We start from the raw sequence: 22,229 nt of genomic DNA, 5'->3' as shown, positions 1-22,229 counted from the left end.
TGAAACAAGTGACATTTTAAGATTGCAAATATATACATACATGTATGTATATTCATATATATCAACGTATATAGATATATATTATAAATATATGTATGATGAACAACCAGCTCCAAAACTATATTATTTAATGGTATATTTATATGAATTAATTCAATTATTGGAAAGACTAATCTGGCAACAGCGATAGCCTGTTCTGGGTTTTGGTTCCGTAATACAATATTTCACACCTACTTACTAAAAAGTATTTTAGTGGTAAATAACAATAGCCCCACTTATTACACTCAATGTAGAGTTGATTTCTCAATAAAGTTTGAAATGCAATAAAATCGAATTGAGTTAAATATAGATTTAAGTTTTTTTCCAGGGACTAAGGAGACTACCATTTAAAAAGATATTGTAAATGGTTATTGGTTTGCAACAACTAAAGCAAAATAGTTTTATTATTTTGGTTCAGATGATGATTTGTAGTTCAACTTAGATGAATTATGCGATACTTTAAAGATGAATTCATATGGAGCCATCAGGCTGTTCCGGTGTTCCCACGAAAATACCATAAAATATATGGTAATAAAGTGTAAATGTTATTACAATTTTTTAAAATGCAATGTAGAACTTATCTACTCTTGATACCCCGCCACATATAGTTTAACAATATTATGGAATATTTAAATTGGAAATCATTTCCGAAAATAATGTATATGACGTTAGTTCAACTTTCTCGACTTGAAACATAATACATATTGACGTTGTCAGCTTGATTTTAAATAAATGTTTGCTCAATTCTGTGTGTATGCTGTTTTCTCTTTAAACTTCAGATGAGTACGTATTTATTTATATGTACTATATGTGTATGTCCCTTACTATATAACATACTTTATATGTTTGTTAAGTGACTTCAATTTCTGTCCGTATGTGTATTAATTTCATTTGATTTGCATCTCTCGCGCGCAGTGTGTATTTGAGTTTTTACCATGCGAATTAACACGTTGATGCCAATTTTTCGAGTGTTCTTCACAGTGTTTTAAAGATTACTTGTTTTTCAATTTAGCTGCATTTGCTTTTCACGCAGCACAGGTTGGTTGCCAACTCAACAAAGAAATACATAAATAAACAAATCACAAATACGCGGCGAACAAGTTTCGATTGTAAATGTTTAGCAGAAAATTAACATGAATTTATTTAAATTTGAACAATTTTTTTGTATGCTTTTCTAATCAAATTTAATTTTCTCATTTTCTGTTGCTTGTTTTAATGGCTTTCCACCATTGTTATTGTAACATTCGGTTTGTATTTGGGTTACTTTTGTGCTACGCATTTTGCCAAAGGACGTTAAAAGTAGAAAATCAATAGAATAATAAAAAATTTAAAAAGCATTTAACACGATAGCCACTGACATCAGATGACGGCACACACTCTTTCCTATACATATACATGTGCATAGGTATGGCAATATAGTATATAGAGCCAAGCCAATGAATGGCTCATCCATTTCAATTTCATTGCAAACACATATATAGAAGAAAAGCTCAGGAATCGATAGTAAAGCCATTATGACTTTTGCACGCCAAGACAATTCGGCAATCTTGTGGTGAGGTCTGAAGTATTAAAAATACATTTGCCGATGACGAAATTGCGTGGATAGTCAACAAAGGCATTTTTTTAATGCCTGTATAGACAGACACTAAAAATCCAAACTTTGTATCACACTGTCTATCAAATTTGTTGCTGTAGCTCCCAAATGAAATGCAAATTGCAAATTATGTAATTCTATTACCTACATTGTTCGCCAAATCAAAATGAGCGATCGGTAGCCAATTAAATGTTAATTTAAAAGGGGGTTTACCTACAAAATCAATTTAGATCTAATTATCTCTATGACATTTACGCTTGAGGAGCTCTTGTTTAGATACACTATTTGAAAAGTGCTGTTAGCCTTTAAAGAGGAGGGGAAGAAAACTTCACATTTATTTGGTTTAAATTAAATGAAAATAAAACAATAACGCAATCGTTTTTAAAGCTTATTTATATTTAGGCGCAAAAACGTTTGTTTGTTCCTGTAACTCATAAAAATAACCATTAAGAAATTAATCGAAGGCAGAAAAAAACAGGAACAACCGGCAACTTATTTAGCATATAAAATCCGGACTTAAAGCTACATTCGATGTTTCAACATTCGCAATATTCCTATTAATCCAAGCAATATAGACATAACAATACTTTTTTTAATTTTTAGAATATTTATAGAATTGCTAGAAACACGATATTGTTTAAGCAATATTTACAAATTCGTGACTTTTTTAAAAACAGATATTTTTTGCAGATGCAAACTCGACTGCTGCCCACTCAAAGGCAAAACTTTTCAAATTGAACAATTCAATTGTATCTTCGAATACCGGACCAGCAAGAATTTGTTTGATTTCATACAAATTACGGTTAACCTTAAGAACACTTGGCAACACTTTGTTAAAAATCTATTGTCAACATAAATCACATAATAGTAAACGTGAAGAGTTTCGTTCCAGGATTGAAAAAAAAAACAAGAGAGAACGCTACAGTCCAAAAAATAAAATAAACTCGTCCTTTCTCGGACCTAGGAGAATCTGGATGCCAACTTTGGTTATTCTAGCTCTTATAGTTTCTGAGATCCTTGCGTTCATCCAGACGGACGGACGGACATGCCTAGATCGAACACAAATAAATAGGCAACTGAATAACGAAATAAACTTATGTTTTTTATAAAACAAATGTGTTTGTAGATTCATAGGGTATTCAACCAGCGGCATATGAGTTTCTATTAATATACAGACATACATTTTTTTAGTTTGCTTTTGTATTTGCTTCGTTGTTCAGACGAAAAGTTCGATGTGCGATTGTTTTATGGCTAGCATTTTGTTGACTTTCCAATTGGGTTTATCAACAGACGTTTGTTTTTGGCTAGTCAACGTCAGAATATAAAACATACATACATACGTGTACATACATACATATGTACATGTTTGTGTGTACATATGTATGTGTGTGTATATGTTTTGCCGCTAATTGAAGGCGCTTCTGTGAACGATTTGTTTATATATAAATTACATACATATGTATATGTATGTACATAAATAAATATGTAAATATGTATGTGTGTATGCAAATAGAAGAAACTACGTGTGTTCGTACGGCAAGGAGTGCTAAGCTGAGTCTTAAGACATATTTATCAACTATAATTGTTGTTGTGAATATTCAGTTTTGTTATTGCTTTCCGATATTGTAGTGACGATGACATCACAAATGTATGTACATATATATGTACGATAAGCAAAAAAAAAAAACAAATAAATAAATAAAGAAGAACAACAAATTGTATGCATAAACAAATAAAGAAACAGAAACAAGCAAAAAAATTAAACACTCAAATACATGAGACACATATGTACATTCATGCTTATGTATATTAATGAGAATGTACGTACATATGTACATACATATACAAATATTAACATGCGAGCAAACAGAATGCGCGTCGTCGACAAAATTGTAATTGTTTGTACAATTTATAGATTAAAGTGTACGCGACGACAAAATGGCACAACAACAAATAAAAACGACTAGCAGCGGACCTAGCGAAACAGGCCTACAAATACATGTACATACATATGTAGTAAATAACAATACATACATAATAATAAAAAGGGCACACAAGGCTGGCTGAGAATGGTAGGGTGGGGTGGGGTGGGGTGGGGTGGGGTAGGGTGGGGAAGACAGAAAGCGCGAATCAGAACCGAATTATTGCGTATCTTATCAGTGATTTTGTGGTTGTTTTTATCGCTGACGTGTAAAAGACGAATAACAAAATCAAAGAAGGGAACAATATAATAGCAAGACAACTATAAAGAGTCTGAAAAAAGCAAATAAAATGTTTTGAATCGAATGATCGACATACATATGTAAGTATGTACATAAATGAGTCGGCATTGAAAACATCGCACATAAGTTCATAGAAGTATCTGCCAATTGGAAAGGTTAAGTAGAACGGCATTTACAAATAATTATCATAGGCTTATTATTCCTATGACTGCACCTTGATCACAGCACAATTTTTACAACTTACTGTAACAGCGTAAAAAAGACGAAATTTACTTATAAATAATTCTCACATCTATAGTATTCGTTATAGCCATAATTTTGCACAATATAATGTTTTCAATAGCAATTATTATTTAAAATTTTAGTTAGGATAACAGCTACGAAAATAGCGTTGTCTTCCAATTTTATATTATTTTTTCAATTAAAAATTCACATTTAGATTCTATTTTTATGGGGGAAAAATGTGAATGCACCTCTGATTGTTCATTCCACAGGGTTATTAGCCGTTGTTCCAACATGCCATATTGTAATTAAAATTTTGGCTTAATAAATCATTCAGTATTACGACCTTTCAGCATTGTTTTGATACAAAAGAATAAACACGGACAGGGTCAATTACCAAGTGTCTATTAGGGGGTCTTCCCCGCTTTTGATACCCTGTACCGTTGCAGACGCCATATAGTGTATACATTTTTAATATACTTGCGAGTACATACAAACAGATCAGTCAATATCGCCATTACAGTACGTGTCTGTATGAATCAATCGATCACGGAATGTGTAGGAGCTAGACTAACCGAACTAGGCCCTTAGGCCTAAGCAGAGAAAGTTTGTTCATTTTTTTTTTAATTACCCGCCTCCCCAACACTTGTGTACTATACATCGAAAGAAATTTAAATTTGTTTGGTTTTACATTTAAAAAAGATTCCATTGCAGAATTAAACTTCCAAAGTTAAATAACAAATTTCGAATAATGCGTAAATAGTTATACAATAGTAGTTATCTACAATTTAATATTCAATTTAGACTACACTATCAATTGCTTTTTGTCTACCCGTCTCCCCTTTATCTATGTCTTTCAGCAGTCATTTATGACCGTTTTCTCTGGTGTGGAATGTTTTGCCAACTAACATGGAGATGTCGCCCACGTAGTTGTCAACTGTCAGCTGTTGCGTTGCTGTTGCGTACAATGTCCGATATCTACGCAATGGTTGTCTCTCTCAATTTCTCTTCGTTGCTAACATAAACGCGGAAGAGCACTAGAAAACGTCAAACTGCATTGCGGTTGACAGCAGTCAGACAATAGGCCATTTATTCTTCTGTAGACTCTACTAAGTACGTACACGTACAAATACATGAGACTGCAGCGTCATAAACGAGTAGTTACTTATTCAATGTAAAAGTACATACATACATATGTACATAAATACTTTTGCGCACTTTATCGAATTGGCTGGCCGTCAACCAGCAAACAGCCCAGCTCCCACCCACGCGCATTTTTGTTCTTTTTGTTGTTGTCATTGTTGCTTCCCAACTTGTGTGCTCATTCGCTTTGCGGCTGTTTCGCATTTACAGCTGTTACTCGTTTGTTTTCTCTGTGTGTTACCTAAAAATTAGCATCGATGCAACAACGCTTTTCAATTAGTTGCATTTTTTCATTTTCGCTCTCAGTAGGTACTTAAGTTTTTATTTTATTTTTTATTTTTCTTGTCCCTTACCGGTTGACGTCAGCATTAATGCATTGCCTTTTGTGCTCGTTCATCATTTTTCTTTTGATTTTATTCGCAATTTCATTTTGTAATAAAATTAATCGGTTTAATTGAAATAAATCACAGGAAGTGCATTGCAAAACGACAATATGTACACTGAGGTGCTACCGACATTAGTTAAACATTTTCGCTTCCGTATTGACTTAAAGACAAGAATTTCTTTTGATGTGTTGACAAATACAGCTGCAGAAACGCATATAAAGCGTATACGCCGACTAGATCATCTCATATACATATATATACACACACACACCCGTATGTATAGATAGTTGTACATAAATAGCTCAAAAAGAGTGTGAAATCGACTAGCAAAATCTAAAGATATAAGATCAAGTTATTTTCATTTAAAATAAATATGTTTACTAAAGTTGATAATTACTTCTGGCTTCTTTCTTTTTGAAATACTCCTGATTTTCTCTAGCCTGCTAAAATATGACACAATTCATATCCTTTAACTACTAGCTACCCTTTTTTTGTATTCTAGGTGCGATTAAAGAAATTGAATAGTGTATGTTTTTATGAAAATCTTTAATAAAAACATCTTCTTTTTAAATACACATCCCTTTTACAGTTTTAAATAGTTATTGCAGTGTTTAATTAATTATTGCAGTGTTTAATAGTTCTAAAAGGTAATTTTTAAATTTCCAATTCGTTGAATAACCTGAAGAAACCACAATGCAGCGTTTTCTTGCTCGACTCCAATTTCAAGAAATTATGGAAGTACATAATGTACATATTAACATATGCACACACAGATGTACATACGAGTACATAGGTATACACGTAATAAGAAGCAAAAGCCAGAGTCAAGGAACACTTTTTTCAATGGTCGTCAATAACATACAAGTATATATAGCATTTTGTTCCGAATCTTTGCCTCTTTATTATTATGGCACCCATTAAATGTCTAAGCTCGGATTTTCTCACTCACCTTCTTCCCATGGATTGGCCGGTTCCAAATATCCAGTGACCAGCTCCTTATCGCTTTCCGGAAATGAGACGCGGCGCGGCATCGATGATGACACCACTGAGCTGTCAGACGATTTCCGCTGCAGTAGACATGCTGGCGCAGTTGATCTCATGCTGACATAATCAGTAGCAGCACCCGCTTTTGCTGACGAGTTCGACGAATTCGAGGCTAGGGAATCGGTGCGCCATACGGCATGCTGCTTGGCATCGTGATAGAGTTTAATTTTCTGTTGTTGCTGCGTACGCATCTGAACGTCAAATGTGGGCTCGCTAGCTGCATGCGACAGAAGCGAGGACGATGGCGATGTTGGCGACGTAACAACAGCTGGTTCTGGGCTCTCAGGCACAGCTGAGAGCGTCAATGCCGTTGTGCCCACAATAGTATTTGGATTGGTCATTTGACCCTCAACTAATTTCGTTTCTGTTGCAGTTGATCTGACATTGTCTACTTCGTTGTTTCGCAACATTGTTGCTAAGCTATTTGTTGCTAGCGTCTTATATGTTTGTTTTGACTTTTCGCTGCAACTACTTAAAATTTGTATATGTATGTAGTTCCAAATTTCTAATACTTTTTAGCAGAATTGCATGCTTTGTTCGCATATATTAAAACACTTTCAAAGTTATGTATGCAAGAATTTAATTGTTTTTAATGCTGCTCCGTATTTGTTTTGATTCGCAGCACTCTTATTTCAGCACTTTACATTTTTGTTGCACTTATCAGCTGTACGATACTGAAACTGTAAACACAATTCTTTCAATAAGCTTTATACATGCATATCCATAGACATACATATGTATAAATACTACATTTTTACATGTTTATATAAACAAACATACATACACACACATATGTATTTTACCGGCCACTGCGCAAATTGTAAAAGTGTGTGTATCAATGAAACTGTCAACATGCGCCTAATCAGCAAGAACTTTACAAAAAAAATTTTCCGCTCAAAAATTTTCCACCGCGCAACCAAAACGTGTGTAATGTTCAAGCATAGAAGTTGAGTTGCTGTTGTAAATACAAAAACAAAAATAAAGGAAACAACAGCATTGAAAAGAGAGCGCAGACTACAGAGAGAGAAGGCTAGCGAGAGCCAACGAGCAACGAATGCAGAGACCAAAGAGAATAGCGTAAAAACATTACCTAATTGTTGTTTTTGTTTTGTTTCGTTGCTGTTGGCGTTTGTTTTTACAACACACCGTGTGTATGTGTGTGTGTGTGTGTGTATGTGTGGTAGTGGGTGGTTTGCACTTTTTTTCAGCTTTTCTTTGTTTTCCCGCTGTTGCTATTGTTGTGGCATATGAACATTTGTATTTTTGTTTACCATACACAAACACACGGCTGCCTTTCTCCTCTGCCAGTGTATGTGAAAACGGGCGTTTGTGCAAACGACACGCGGCCCTGTTGCATGCAAAATTCAAATTAAAAGCCAATTGGTAATTGCAGCTGTCAAAGCACAAGTACTAGTAAAAGGCGATGACTTTTAGGTATTGAGTATTTTTCGTTCTTAGAATAATTGTATATGTTTATGTAAATTACGTCACAATTTCAATGCTTAGTTATTGCTCAAATGAACACAGATTTTATTGCATTTATTAATTTCGGTTGTTCACTTTGGGCGCAGGTTTTTATTGTTGCAGTCGCTGTATATTTAAAAGCTCTGTAGCTGACAAGTAAACAAGTTCTGCTTGCAGCGCGCGCCTTTGTTTTTTTATTAAAATGATTCGTTGTATTGTTAAGTCCAATTGCAAGTACGCCTCAACGCAATTTGTTGATTTTAATTACAGTTTGGCATTTGATTAATGTTGCCAATTTATAAAGATATGTAAACACATGTGTATGTAATATGCACACATTGTCGTGCATAATTACTTTTGTTACACAATTACGTATGAATTTCTTGCCAGAAACAACATTAAAACTTTACATCTTCTCCAATCCCGAGGGGAAGAGCAATTGGCAGGTACTGCAACTAGCGCATGGCTGCAGCCATTCAAAAATATATATTTATTAAGGTACAGAACTAACAATTTAAGTACTAAAATTAAATACAATTCCGGATCATCCGCGAACTACAACCGATCACAAGCACGTTTAAAATGCGAAAGATTTTAAATAATGAACAGCGCAAGCACTCACTGTACTCGCTGGCTCTCTCTTCCGCTCTCGTTTCATTTGCGCACACACATGCACACGACCAAATCAAAATTTAATTGCTCTCTCAATCTGTTTTGGCCTGCACCAAAACACGCTCATTCAAAATCGAAATCGAAATGTGTTCGCGACTCGCTTTAGTTATTGAATTTTATTCATTTGTTAAATTTGTATTAATTTGCTCAATATGGCAAGCAAACATTCACAAACTAAATGCGGCGAACATGCAGCCATATTTCTCTCTTTTGCCACTCTCGACGTAGTTTAGCCACCCTGATAACTCACAGTGCTCAAAATATGATGTCAGAAGGAAAGCCTTTCAAGGAATATAAAAACATCAAGGAAAATTCCTGCCATTGGAAAACATTTGCGTGCTATTTCTCATTACGAATAGGAAAAGCGTAAAAGCTAATAGCGTTCGCATATTCTGAGGACCGCCAACGTTACCCACAAATTTGTATTTCAAATGCTCCAACTTTAACTTTCAAGGTCACACACTTTGCATTTTTGCATACACAAATTTTGGAGTGCGTTATTTCACCATTTCTATACTATGCATGCATACTGCACCTTTAAGATAACTATGCCAACCCGAATTTTGTAAAATTTGTGGCACTATTTTAAAAAAATAGTACAACTTTGGCCCGACCACGACCACGAGTATTTGTTAACAATCCAACTGAGTTTTTGTGGCTGTGGAGAGAGCATACCAGGGCATCGATACATTTTCTTACTCCGACTGATGGCAGCTCTAGAAACAGCGATATCAAATAAGTAGTGACTTCAACTGTGAATAGAAACGGTATACGCGGTCTACTTTTATGAATGAAAACAGACTTACTCGCACTAAGAACCAATTACTATTTTAAGCCTATCTTATGTCTGTGGTGATTGGACAAACAATACCTTATTTTATTAATGTAACTGACAAATATAATTTTCATATATTAGTTGTTCGTGATACGTGACTTTGTAGACTGTGACAGAGTAGCAGTGAAAATTATGTTATATTAATGGTGAATGGCAAAAACCAGACTGTAAGCAGCTGTTTAACAAAAAGCCAACTCAGCTAATGTAAAACACTTTTCAACAATTGTTAAGAGCAATTATTCGGTCGCGAGTTAAATCTGTTAAATTTTAGTTAAATCAGACAATGCAAAATGCGGTTGGCAAACGACAACAACATGTCGCCGCGAATTGGTAACAATATTTTTTGGGGCCTAATGGTACTCTCATGCCTCCCAAGAAATACGTGGGCCTTGTCGGACAAAAGACTCTGCGCCGATCCAAAATGTGAACGTAAGTTGATTGCAACAGCGCTCGAATGACCAGTTTTACGGCAAATCCAATAATTTTCGCTTGTCCATTTTTCGCGTCAACAAATGAGGGCGAAAATATGTTACTTATGTGTGTGAACATACACACGTACATACATACTATGTACATTTGAATGTATGTAGCCTACTGCTTCCACAAATTTGTATTCTCATGAGTAATTGTTAATTGCTATAAATATACCACTTGGTTTAGGACTTTGATTTTTTCACCAATTTGCCCATTTCCGGCGAAATGTGTGTGCATATGTATGTATTTATGTAGTTGCAGGTGTAGGAGTATGCGCTCCAATCAGTTTTCGTATCTGGGTGACCCATTTATATATTCACTCATACATGCCTATACACAAACATGAATTGAATTCAAAACTATACTGATCTAAACTAGCTTTGCACCCATTTCAATAAATTTGTAACATTTTTTTTTAAATTATTTAAACATGTTTATAACCATCATTGCATTACGTATGTTTTACATTCAATATCAAACTCTCCCACATGCATATTTTTCTTTTTCACAGAGATTATATCGCTAGGATCAACGAAGCTTAGCTATGCGGCTGGAGGCGAGGGCTTATTATCGTTTAAGATCAATACGCCTGTGCGCATATTATCGAAAAGTGCTGGCACTGATCCACAGCTATGGGGAGTGGAGATCAACGGACGCCGAGGCTATGCTAACAAAGATTTTATCAGGGAGCAAAAGATTTACGTTAGCGAGAAAATGCTGGAGTTTGAAGTTCCGGTGCTTGGAACAGCCAAGCCGCAGGAGCAGCAACCGGCGCCAACAACTACTGGGGAAACTCAGCAACCTGCATCCAGTTCACCTTCAGATGCACAACCTGGCCCAGCTCCTAACCAACAAGCAGATCACACCTCTTTAGAAAATGCTATTGCAGCCGAAGCTTCGCCTTCCAAGGGAGCTGAGCAAACGCTCGACAAGCCAAAAGAGCCTCAAACTGTGCTAAATGCCTCCGAATCGGCTGACGACATCGTAACGACCACCACATCGCCGTTGAATGTTAAACCTGACATTATATTAACACATCAAGATAATGAAACGACTAAAGAAGCTCCAGTGCCTTCGACTCCAATAAAACCAAATTTGCAACTTGTCGATGGCACGGCGTTGCCCTTAGAGGCGGAACCTGCTACCACAGATCATGTTTCTAACGAACCGAAAGTACAGCCACCGGCAATGAAAAACGAAATAAATATCGAAAGCGACGAGAACGACGATGATGATGATTTCGATTACGAGGAAGATGACGACGAAGAGTTGGATGGCAAAATATACGAAGAGTTAAACGATAAAATTAACATCAAACAAGACAGCGTCAAAGAGGGCGATAAGGTGGAAAATGTAGCAAACGTGGAAGACATTAAAAAAGCAGACAGCGATGCTGTGCCAAAGATAAGCAAACAAGAAGGTCTGATAACAGAGCCCTTGAAAAATACTCAAGTAGTTGAAGAAGAAAAACCGGAGTCCGACGCTCAGGCTGCACCCGTACAAAAAGAAGAAAAAGTACAGGAGACACACGGGGACATCTTACTTGAAACAAGAACTGTAGAAGCATCACCAGAAATCCTCAAAGAGAAGGCCACTACAGAAGCCACATTACCCATGGGACTGACCAAAAGCCAGACTGCTGACCCACCTGCCGTTCTGCCAGTCCAACAGAAAGATAAAGCGCAAGACGAAATTCAGCCTCTAGTGGAACCAACTGAAGATCAAACAGTTGAGCCAGTTAAACAAGCAGCTGAGAAAACAGAAGATTCTGTGTTGGCCGCTAATCACACCAATGCTGCTGAGCCGACAGGCCAGCAACCAGCACCAGCTCTTTCCGAACAGGCCACAAGTTTGCCACCTCTTTTGAGCAAGCAGAACTATATGAATCCGAATGATTACTACAGAAGTTTGCAGGAACAGCAGGTGGAAAAGAGACCGCTGTTGAAACAAGAGCAAGAACCACCAAAATCTACTCATAAGGATTTGTCACAGCCAAAGCTTGAGGAAGAACAACAGCATACCACGCCTTCTTACGATATGCCTTTTGATTCTTTGCATGACGCTGAAGTAACCCCAGCACCAAAGACTACTCAACAGTCAGCAGAAGGAACTACGCAGTCCCCTGAGCTGGTTCTAGAAACAGCAGAGGCGGCTCCACAAATATCAGAGGTGGCCCCACAAATATCAGAGGAGGCTCCACAAATATCAGAGGTGGCCCCACAAATATCAGAGGCGGCTCCACAAAGAATCGATGTGCCTCCCCAAAAAGCAGAGGTGCCAGAGCTGACTTCACACGCTGCAGCTGAAATTACAAAGCCACCAGAGGTTGCTACATTAGATGCATCCAGGCAATCTGAACAGATACCAGAGCCGGTTTCCATCTCCCCAAATCTGTCTTCAAATGAGGAAGAAACTCATGACGTAACGTTCAACCATTCAGAGGCCATTCCACAATCTCTTGATGTAGCTTCAATCCCAGATGAAGGCACTCTAGACACAGCAACAACTAATTTACCATCGCACGAGGCACAGGACAGCGCACCAGCGCAAACGGAATTACCCACAGCTGCACCCGCAGAGCCAATCGTTTTACCTTCAACCTCAACGCCTTCTTATGACTCGGAGGTGCTTAAAGATGATGCTGGACCCGGCCTTTTTGCCACTATATTGGGCACTGTCAATTCCTTCATATCAACTCAGGCAAAAGAACCTCAAACCGCCCCATTGACTGGTAACGATGATTTGCACCGCATTCTCTATCCAGATGGAGCAGCGCCTTCAGTGGGTAAGTCTTTTTGATTAACAAATATATGCATTAGTATACAAATGGAAAAAGTGCCGAAAGCCTGCAATTTCATAGATTTATGCATAATAGGGCAATATTCAAAATCTTGGAATAGGTTTCGAAGCAATTGCATTTCATAAAAATTCGTTACATAATACTCCCAAAATATCAAATAAATAAACAAAAATAATTGTTGGAAATTAAATTGAAAAAACTGCCCTCCTCAGCGCTTCTCATACGAAGCACCTAAGCAAAGCCATTTCAGCGTCAAAAGCCAAGAAAATCAATTAAATAAATAAATAATAATTATTTTCAATTAAATTCAAACGACTGCCCTCCTCTGCGCTTCTCATACTAGGTACCTAAGCAAGGCCATTTCAGCACCAAAAGCCAAGAAAATCAAATAAATAAATAAATAATAATTATTTTAAATTTAATTCAAACGACTGCCCTCCTCTGCGCTTCTCATACTAGGTACCTAAGCAAAGCCACCTCAGCACCAAAAGCCAAGAAAATCAAATTAATAAATAAATAATAATTATTTTAAATTAAATTCAAACGACTGCCCTCCTCTGCGCTTCTCATACGAGACACCTAAGCGAAGCCACGTCAGCATCAACAGCCCAGTAAATTAAATAAATACTAATTATTTTAAATGAAATTCAAACGACTGCCCTCCTCTGCGCTTCTCATACGAGGTAGCTAAGTAAAGCCACTTTAACACCAAAAGCCAAGAAAATCAAATAAATAAATAAATAATAATTATTTTAAATTAAATTGAAAAGACTGCCCTCCTCTGCGCTTCTCATACGAGGTACCTAAGCAAAGCCACCTCAGCACCAAAAGCCAAGAAAATCAAATAAATAAATAATAATAATTATTTTAAATTAAATTCAAACGACTGCCCTCCTCTACGCTTCTCATACGAGGCTCCTAAGCAAAGCCATTTCAGCATCAAAAGCCAAGAAAATCAATTAAATAAATAAATAATAATTATTTTAAATTAAATTGAAAAGACTGCCCTCCTCTGCGCTTCTCATACGAGGCACCTAAGCAAAGCCATTTCAGTATCAAAAGCCAAGAAAATCAAATAAATAAATAATAATTATTATTATTTTAAATTAAATTGAAAAGACTGCCCTCCTCTGCGCTTCTCATACGAGGCACCTAAGCAAGGCCATTTCAGCATCAAAAGCCAAGAAAATCAATTAAATAAATAAATAATAATTATTTTAAATTAAATTGAAAAGACTGCCCTCCTCTGCGCTTCTCATACGAGGCACCTAAGCAAAGCCATTTCAGCATCAAAAGCCAAGAAAATCAAATAAATAATAATTATTTTAAATTAAATTCAAACGACTGCCCTCCTCTGCGCTTCTCATACGAGGTACCTAAGTAAAGCCGCTTCAACACCAAAAGCCAAGAAAATCAAATTAATAAATAAATACTAATTATTTTAAATGAAATTCAAACGACTGCCCTCCTCTGCGCTTCTCATACGAGGCACCTAAGCAAGGCCATTTCAGCATCAAAAGCCAAGAAAATCAATTAAATAAATAAATAATAATTATTTTAAATTAAATTGAAAAGACTGCCCTCCTCTGCGCTTCTCATACGAGGCACCTAAGCAAAGCCATTTCAGCATCAAAAGCCAAGAAAATCAAATAAATAATAATTATTTTAAATTAAATTCAAACGACTGCCCTCCTCTGCGCTTCTCATACGAGGTACCTAAGTAAAGCCGCTTCAACACCAAAAGCCAAGAAAATCAAATTAATAAATAAATACTAATTATTTTAAATGAAATTCAAACGACTGCCCTCCTCTGCGCTTCTCATACGAGGCACCTAAGCAAGGCCATTTCAGCATCAAAAGCCAAGAAAATCAATTAAATAAATAAATAATAATTATTTTAAATTAAATTGAAAAGACTGCCCTCCTCTGCGCTTCTCATACGAGGCACCTAAGCAAAGCCATTTCAGTATCAAAAGCCAAGAAAATCAAATAAATAAATAATAATTATTATTATTTTAAATTAAATTGAAAAGACTGCCCTCCTCTGCGCTTCTCATACGAGGCACCTAAGCAAGGCCATTTCAGCATCAAAAGCCAAGAAAATCAAATAAATAAATAATAATAATTATTTTAAATTAAATTCAAACGACTGCCCTCCTCTGCGCTTCTCATACTAGGTACCTAAGCAAGGCCATTTCAGCACCAAAAGCCAAGAAAATCAAATAAATAAATAATAATAATTATTTTAAATTAAATTGAAAAGACTGCCCTCCTCTGCGCTTCTCATACGAGGCACCTAAGCAAAGCCACCTCAGCACCAAAAGCCAAGAAAATCAAATAAATAAATAATAATAATTATTTTAAATTAAATTCAAACGACTGCCCTCCTCTGCGCTTCTCATACTAGGTACCTAAGCAAGGCCACGTCAGCACCAAAAGCCAAGAAAATCAAATAAATAAATAATAATTATTTTAAATTAAATTCAAACGACTGCCCTCCTCTACGCTTCTCATACGAGGCACCTAAGCAAAGCCACGTCAGCATCAACAGCCCAGTAAATTAAATAAATAATAATTATTTTAAATTAAATTCAAACGACTGCCCTCCTCTGCGCTTCTCATACGAGGTACCTAAGTAAAGTCACTTCAACACCAAAAGCCAAGAAAATCAAATAAATAACAATTATTTTAAATTAAATTGAAAAGACTGCCCTCCTCTGCGCTTCTCACACGAGGTACCTAAGTAAAGCCGCTTCAACACCAAAAGACAAGAAAATCAAATAAATAAATAAATAATAATTATTTTAAATTAAATTCAAACGACTGCCCTCCTCTGCGCTTCTCATACTAGGTACCTAAGCAAGGCCACGTCAGCACCAAAAGCCAAGAAAATCAAATAAATAAATTATTATAAATTAAATTGAAAAGGCTGCCCTCCTCTGCGCTTCTCATACGAGGTACCTAAGTAAAGCCACTTCAACACCAAAAGCCAAGAAAATCAAATAAATAAATAAATTATAATTTTTTTAAATTAAATTCAAAAGGCAGCCCTCTGCGCTTCTCAAACGAAACACCTAAGCAAGGCCACCTCAGCATGCCCAGAATGTCCAGAAAATCAAATAAATAAATAAATAATAATTATTTTAAATTAAATTGAAAATACTGCCCTCCCATGCGCTTCTCATACGACGCACCTAAGCAAAGCCACTTTAGCATAAACAGCTGATAAAAATATTAAAAAATAAACGTAAATTTGTGAAACTGAAATGAAAAGGGTCACTCCGCGCTTTTCTAATAAATTATGTCGACCATAGGCTTGGTGACTCCAGCATCCCATTTGAACCAAGAAGTTTGCATAAAAGTTAGTCAGAAAGAATAATTTGGGAAGTGTTTCTTATAAGTTTTAGTGACAAAATAATTATGGAAGTGTTTCCCTAAACTTTTAGTAAGGGAGGTATTAAGACAACACATATTTATTCACATTTTTCTTTGCAGCTGCTGCGGAGGGTCATTGTATGCGTCCCGGGGCTTTGGGAGGTCGTGGTTGTCATGCCAGCATATCATTAGACAATTTCCCGGAGGTGCTGGCTGCCAAAGTTTTAGATCATAGCCAGTTGTTGCTGTGCGTGGTGATTGCCGCTGCCTCCTCCCTCTTTTTTATTTTCGCCTATTATTGCTTCTGCAATAGCAGTCAAGAAGGATCGTTGCTCTCGAAACTGAATATGCTGGAGCGCAGTTTGCTTGCGGCCCATAAAGAGAATCAAATACTCAAACACGATATAATGGCAACACGCACGAAATTGTCGAGCATTGAGGATAACTCTTTTGGATCGAATGATATGGTAATGGCGTTAAAGAAGCAGCTGGAAACCGAGATATATGAAAAGTCCAAGTTGCAGGAGCAAGTGAACTCATTGGAAAAGGTATGAAATGCAAAATTGAACTTCTTCGACTTCTGTTTTTATTAAACTCTGATTTATTCATGTAGGACTTGGATAATGCCGCCGAGGCAGGCTTGGAGCTCAATAAAATGCTGTCTGAAGTTCTGAATAGCCAGAATGGTGATGAGGCGTTCATGAGCACTGTAGATGAGCTGCAACGCCAGCTTAACGATCAAGAGAGTAAGTTTGAATAGATCCTTCAATAACTGCAGCAATTGTAATCTTTTTCTTAATCAGAAATTATAATTGACATAAATTCGAGTCTGGCGGAGAAGAGTCGCGAAAACAGCGAATTGCAATACTCATTTACCGAGTCATCAGCACGGCTGAGCAGTGAAATGAAGCAACTGCAGCAAGACAACTATGAATTGGAACTAGAAAAGGCTAAACTGCTGACACGCATTGAGGAAATTGAATCGTCGACCGAAAAGGAACTGGCCAAGGTACTAGAGGCCCGCAACTATGAAATGCAACGTCTTCAAAATCAAATTCTGGAACTTAATTCGAAGTGGGAGAAGGAGCACAGTGAGCTACAGACAAGCCTGGCTAAAATTGAGGTAAGTGGATTACAAAATTTCGTATTCATGGTCGAGAGCCGAATCTTGATTTAATTGCATTTCTAGGCACTGGAGGACTGTCTAAAAACGGTGAAGAAGGACTCTAAGCTGAATGTGCAGGAGCTAATAACGTCGGCCAAGACCCGTGGAGAACTAAATGCCGCACAGAAAAAGTTTGCCAGCTTGCAATCACAGCTGGAACAGGAGGTGGCAGCCAAAGCCCGCTTGGAAAGTCAATTAAAGCAGGCTAGTGCAGATGTGGAGAAGCTAAAGCAGGATTACAATCAGTCTGAGAGTGAGAAGCTGGAAGCCCAAACACGCCTTGAAGTGCTCTCGGGCTATTTCCGTGAAAAAGAAACACAACTTCAAAAGTAAACAGAATACGACCTGCAAAAAGTGACAAATAACTATTTTATTTTGTTTTGCAGAGAATTAAGTCTGCAGGAAGCGAAATGGCTGCAGCATCAAGGAGAGAATGCCAGCACTGTAGAGTCGCAAACTTTAATGAAAACGGAAATACAAACCCTCAAGTGAGTATCATTTCCAATGGCAATTATATTTGGATAATCGTTCTATTCGTCGGCTAAATACTTTCTATTTCGACTAGATCTCAAAACGATGAGCTGCGCGCGGAGATCGAGGCACAGATTGCCTCGCACAAGGCACAGATGGGCACGTTAGAGAACCGTGCGCACGAGTCCTGGCTGGCAGCACGCCAGTCTGAGCGACGTTGCGAGGAGGCTTTGGCTGAGGCGGCGGGTCTTCGACGCAAGCTCACTGCCATGGCCAGCGGCAGCAGCGTTGGGTTAGATCCAATGTGTAATGGAGTCGTGGGGCCAGCGGATGCACCACTGGGCGTTGATATGAAGAATGCGCCTTCGCCATTGCCTGGTTTACCAAGTTCTCCGTTGTTAAACATGCCAAATCCACTGCCATTCCTAGCGGGGCCATTCCCACCCTTCATGGGTCTGCCGCCCCCCTTCCTGCCACCGACCGCTGGTGGTGCACGGCCCCCGCCGTTGGGTCGTATGCGTTCGCCGCCGCCTACATCGCGCGACGACTCGCGGTATTCACCACATCCTGGTGATTACAGTGACTACGATGACTATGATGACGACGATGATGATCATGTATATAGGCATGATCGCGACATGGGACGTGATAGACGGCACAGCGGCAGCTGGGGACGCCGCGATTCCTATCGCCACTCGCCCCCACGTACATATCGTTCGTTATCACCCTCGGACAGTCGTTACAATTACAACGACACGGAGACGGACTTCAGTCCACCTCCAAGTCCGCCTCCACCGCCACGGAACGGCGGCTCCCGTCCCATGAGCGAAGTATGAAAGCGGTCTAGTGTACTTTTCAGCCTGCAGGGTTATTCAGATCCTGCAACATCATGTGTAGTTGATAATAACAATCACAACTCAAAACTAGTTCAAATATATTTATTAATTATATCGGGAAAACAAGAGCGAATGAAAACCACACACGAATTTCATCCGAGACAAATTTTGGCTCAACGGGGAATGACATCAAATTGAAAAAAATAATGCAATAAAAAAAACAAAACCAAATTTTTTTAAAGTGTTTGAGTGGTCAGGAAATTTTTTTTTAATTTTTAACGTATAATAAAGTTTTCTGAAAGTGAAATAGTTTTATAAAAATATTAAAAATAAGCTTTTAATAACTAGACAAATAAAATAGAATTCCTAAAGAAAGGAAAGCAGGAAGTGTTTTGTTAAACACATTTCAGAATAATTTATTTTCAATGTGTAATCGAGCTCAAGAGATAGCCAAAGTATATTCTGCAAAGAAAGCAGCCACCGCCAATATTTTAAAAAGCTCTGGAGTTCATTTCGTTCTTCCAAATTTTGTGAACGTATTTTTCGAAGGCTGTGGTCACACTGTCAAATTTGAGAACAGCTGTTGCATTGCAAGTTCAAAGTACTTGCAGGAAGTTATGACGAGCTTAACGGTAAACTAATAGGAAAAGCGAGGAAGTGAGTGGAATCATGATACTGTTATCTGTCGACGCCATAAATAATGGGGTTATATTACTATTATGAAGCCTGAATTAATAAATACAAATCATGAGTACTACGGCATAAACGTAGTGGTAGTTCCACATCCGTATTTTAATAACAAAAGAGCAAAACTAAATAAAACAACAATCAGTTTTTTAATCAAAAATATATATTTTAAGGAATTAACATTACTTCTATATTTCAACCATTAAAGTCTAAACTATAAACTGAAATAATCCCCTGCTTTCAACCAAACGGTATCGCTTGAAAAGCACTTTGATATTTTTAAAGCTATATGGGTTAATCTAATGACTTAACAGACTTTTCCTAATGGACTATATTAGTAGCCTAGACGATTAGATTAACAACGCATGATTGAGTGCTTTAAAAATTGTGTTAAAGCTAGCCATAATTGTAGATTGAAATGGTATCGCATTGGAAAAGCATATGTATATGTAGGTTAGGTCAAGGTCAATCGATCGTCAATTTCCTAAACGAGCCAGCAGCACCAAAGGCGCCATTATCCTGGACACCGTTACCATATTCCCTGAGCTTCTCATTAACTCCAAAGTCGCGTGCCGCTAAGAAATACTTTCCATATCTCGATAGCTGTGCCTCCATTTTCGAACTGATGTCCTGTATTGTCGCACCACTTGTTCCGCCATATTCCAGGGGCAGATAATCACGATTCACAATTTGAAATACGGCATCCGGATCGGAGCTAACCGATATCTTCGGGGATAACGTTACAAAATGAAAATGGGAATTCATTAACTTGTACTCACGCGGTTCTTGATCTTTTCGGGGAAGAAGGCGCGCAGCGTATTAAAACCCGTTTCAAAGGCTGTTGGAACATTAATAAAATGTATGCCCTTCTGACGTGTGGGCATAGCTTCGTCGGCATAAACGGAGAACTTCCGTAAAAGCTCCGGTTGCAGGGCAAACAGATGAGTGCCCGTCACACCCGCCATGTCCATGATCTCCACATACCCGCTAACAGTTGCATTATCATCCTCGAACATCATGATTTCGCCAAACATGGAGCCTACGCGTATAATGTCCTGAAACTTATACTTGCTCGTATTATAAGATCCGGCCCGTATGATAGTAACTGCCGGACCAGTATCGTTAGCTGCCAGCGGAACGCGCAAGATGATGCTATCAAATGGTCACTGCATATGTACCACATCTCGAAATGGACTTTCTACAATCGCTTCTACATACCCCATTCGTATTATGTCCAACACCAAAGCATCGTCCGCTAAACGGCGTTCGTTGAACACCTCCGGTATGACCGCCTGTAGAGTGTAAAATCGATCGAACTTCGACTTGGCCCGTTCTAAGCTAAATTTCGTCCCTCGTAGAAATGCCAATAAAAATTGTTCATCGATACAGGCGCGCAGGTGGGGCTGCTTAAGAGCCCAGGCTCGTAAAGCTCGGATATCATCTGCCACTCGTTCAGGCACCTCATTGAGCTCCTCAACGGCAATTAGTTGTAAAGCAGGTTTCAGGGAACGCAACTCGAAACTCATTGCGAGCTTGTGCGATAACGTATAAAAAAGCTAAACATCCGTAAACCAATTAAATGAAGAACACATGTTTCTTTATACAAACAACTGGTCGTTTAAAAAATGTGCTATCTTGTCTTTGAGGCTACTTTATCTATAGAATCCAACTGAACTTAATCTCATAACTAATAAATATATGTAAAAAGTTCTACGACTAAACTACAGAGGCTACAAAAAATATCAAATATCGTATTGGTGCACCCTAATTGATTTACAATTTTGAATATTCTCGGTTAACTAATTCCATCACAAACTAATAAAAGATAAATACTATATATATATATCTTTAATAAACATGAACAACTACTCAATTATGTTAAGTCTACGCGATAGGTTCCAGATATGGTTGAAATGGAATTCAAGTCTATGCGATAGGTTCCAGATATGGTTGGAATGGGATTAACACGGTGGGCTTTTAAAAATAGTTCAATTACCTTTCTACCGTTTTTGTTTCTGTCGTCACGTCGCTCGTCTCGCCACGCCGCTAATCCAATAATATGTTTTTTTTTTTCAATTATGTATATTTATTGCGGCGGCGACTCAGGTGCACTTTGCAATTGCGTGCATATGTTTACTGTTTGAAAATCCCACACGGACTGATATAACATGTAAAATCAACGAACTTCATTTCATTTTCGCCATACATACATATATATATATTGTGCATCGTGTTTGTTGATCATAAGCCGATTACCCACGCACGAAGTATTTTATCAGCAAGCGCCACTGTTGGGTTGCGCGCTTGGTATCCGGGGACTACTGAGGGGCTGGGGCTAACCGTCTTTGCGGCTCTTAATACATATGTATTGTTAGTGGTTTTTTTTTGTGATTGATTGTCTTAATTGGCTTTGGATTTATGTGTATAGCCGCAATCGCTTGCGTGCAAAAGACTGCCCCTCACTATGCTCTGCTTTAGTTTTGTACAATCCAAATAGGGTGTCGAGTTAACCTTATAAATTGCAACCTTTAAAAAGGCTTTTAGTATCAATCAAATTGTCGATTCAAAATAATTCTAATTAGCCAAAAATTAATTGCCAACCTATGACCTACATAATATGTACAAACACACACATATGTATGTATATGTTATTGGCTCCTATTGTACACCCTATACCGAAGATTTGCGTTCCGACTGATAGTACGAGGTTATTCACGTACACTCCTGTTTTAATTGTTTTCCGATTGTCGCAATTAATTAAACAAATTGATAATGCGTTTTGCTTAATTGCTGAAGATGC

General features: G+C 37.6%; 3 protein-coding genes across 6 annotated transcripts in view; 1 reads left to right on the top strand and 2 right to left on the bottom strand.

The window, feature by feature from the left end:
* Window positions 1-9,431, bottom strand: part of LOC115626207 (mucin-5AC) — a 28,357-nt gene extending 18,926 nt beyond the window's left edge. Inside the window, exons 1-2 of one of the 3 annotated variants that reach the window (XM_030521491.1) lie at window positions 9,322-9,431; window positions 6,556-7,330 (exon numbers count right to left, since the gene is read on the bottom strand). In XM_030521491.1, the coding sequence (XP_030377351.1) occupies window positions 6,556-7,060 (505 nt within the window). In that variant the 5' untranslated portion in view covers window positions 7,061-7,330; window positions 9,322-9,431. Of the gene's footprint in view, window positions 1-6,555; window positions 7,331-8,524; window positions 8,649-9,321 lie in introns of those variants that run through there. The other 2 variants (XM_030521493.1, XM_030521494.1) reach the window with 2 other exon arrangements.
* A 435-nt stretch (window positions 9,432-9,866) lies between these two features.
* LOC115625809 (transport and Golgi organization protein 1) lies at window positions 9,867-18,973 on the top strand. 2 transcript variants are annotated; one of them, XM_030520993.1, is made up of 8 exons: window positions 9,867-10,050; window positions 10,607-12,880; window positions 16,391-16,818; window positions 16,884-17,016; window positions 17,074-17,393; window positions 17,460-17,764; window positions 17,822-17,923; window positions 18,001-18,973. In XM_030520993.1, the coding sequence occupies exons 1-8, from the start codon at window positions 9,912-9,914 to the stop codon at window positions 18,740-18,742; spliced, it is 4,443 nt and encodes a 1,480-aa protein (XP_030376853.1). In that variant the 5' UTR covers window positions 9,867-9,911; the 3' UTR covers window positions 18,743-18,973. The 2 variants fall into 2 exon arrangements, with proteins under 2 accessions (XP_030376853.1, XP_030376854.1); XM_030520994.1 differs by lacking the exon at window positions 9,867-10,050 and adding an exon at window positions 10,515-10,550 and having other exon boundaries at window positions 18,001-18,742.
* A 648-nt stretch (window positions 18,974-19,621) lies between these two features.
* On the bottom strand, window positions 19,622-21,656 carry LOC115625987 (retinol-binding protein pinta). Its single transcript, XM_030521233.1, has 5 exons — window positions 21,640-21,656; window positions 21,426-21,587; window positions 20,648-20,985; window positions 20,209-20,581; window positions 19,622-20,155 (listed from the first exon to the last, which is right to left on the bottom strand). Exons 3-5 carry the CDS (start codon window positions 20,953-20,955, stop codon window positions 19,895-19,897), a joined length of 942 nt encoding a protein of 313 aa, XP_030377093.1. The 5' UTR covers window positions 20,956-20,985; window positions 21,426-21,587; window positions 21,640-21,656; the 3' UTR covers window positions 19,622-19,894.
* Window positions 21,657-22,229: the final 573 nt, after the last annotated feature.

This window comes from Scaptodrosophila lebanonensis, unplaced genomic scaffold, assembly GCF_003285725.1.
Source record: "Scaptodrosophila lebanonensis strain 11010-0011.00,11010-0021.00 unplaced genomic scaffold, SlebRS2 tig00000080-arrow-pilon, whole genome shotgun sequence".
Taxonomy (NCBI): domain Eukaryota; kingdom Metazoa; phylum Arthropoda; class Insecta; order Diptera; family Drosophilidae; genus Scaptodrosophila; species Scaptodrosophila lebanonensis.
Note: the sequence above shows the minus strand (reverse complement) of the source record. Positions and strands in the feature narration are given on the sequence as shown.

What these genes read in the sequence shown, in the direction of transcription:
- LOC115625809 (XM_030520993.1), top strand. Translation starts at nt 9,912, where the DNA reads ATGCGGTTGGCAAACGACAACAACATGTCGCCGCGAATTGGTAACAAT. An exon ending in CAAGCCTGGCTAAAATTGAG is followed by an intron (nt 17,394 to 17,459) that starts GTAAGTGGATTA and finishes TTGCATTTCTAG; the next exon opens with GCACTGGAGGACTGTCTAAA. An exon ending in AAAGAAACACAACTTCAAAA is followed by an intron (nt 17,765 to 17,821) that starts GTAAACAGAATA and finishes TTTGTTTTGCAG; the next exon opens with AGAATTAAGTCTGCAGGAAG.
- LOC115625987 (XM_030521233.1), bottom strand. Translation starts at nt 20,955, where the DNA reads ATGAGTTTCGAGTTGCGTTCCCTGAAACCTGCTTTACAACTAATTGCC. An exon ending in TTGGACATAATACGAATGGG is followed by an intron (nt 20,582 to 20,647) that starts GTATGTAGAAGC and finishes ACCATTTGATAG; the next exon opens with CATCATCTTGCGCGTTCCGC. An exon ending in CCGAAAAGATCAAGAACCGC is followed by an intron (nt 20,156 to 20,208) that starts GTGAGTACAAGT and finishes TTATCCCCGAAG; the next exon opens with ATATCGGTTAGCTCCGATCC.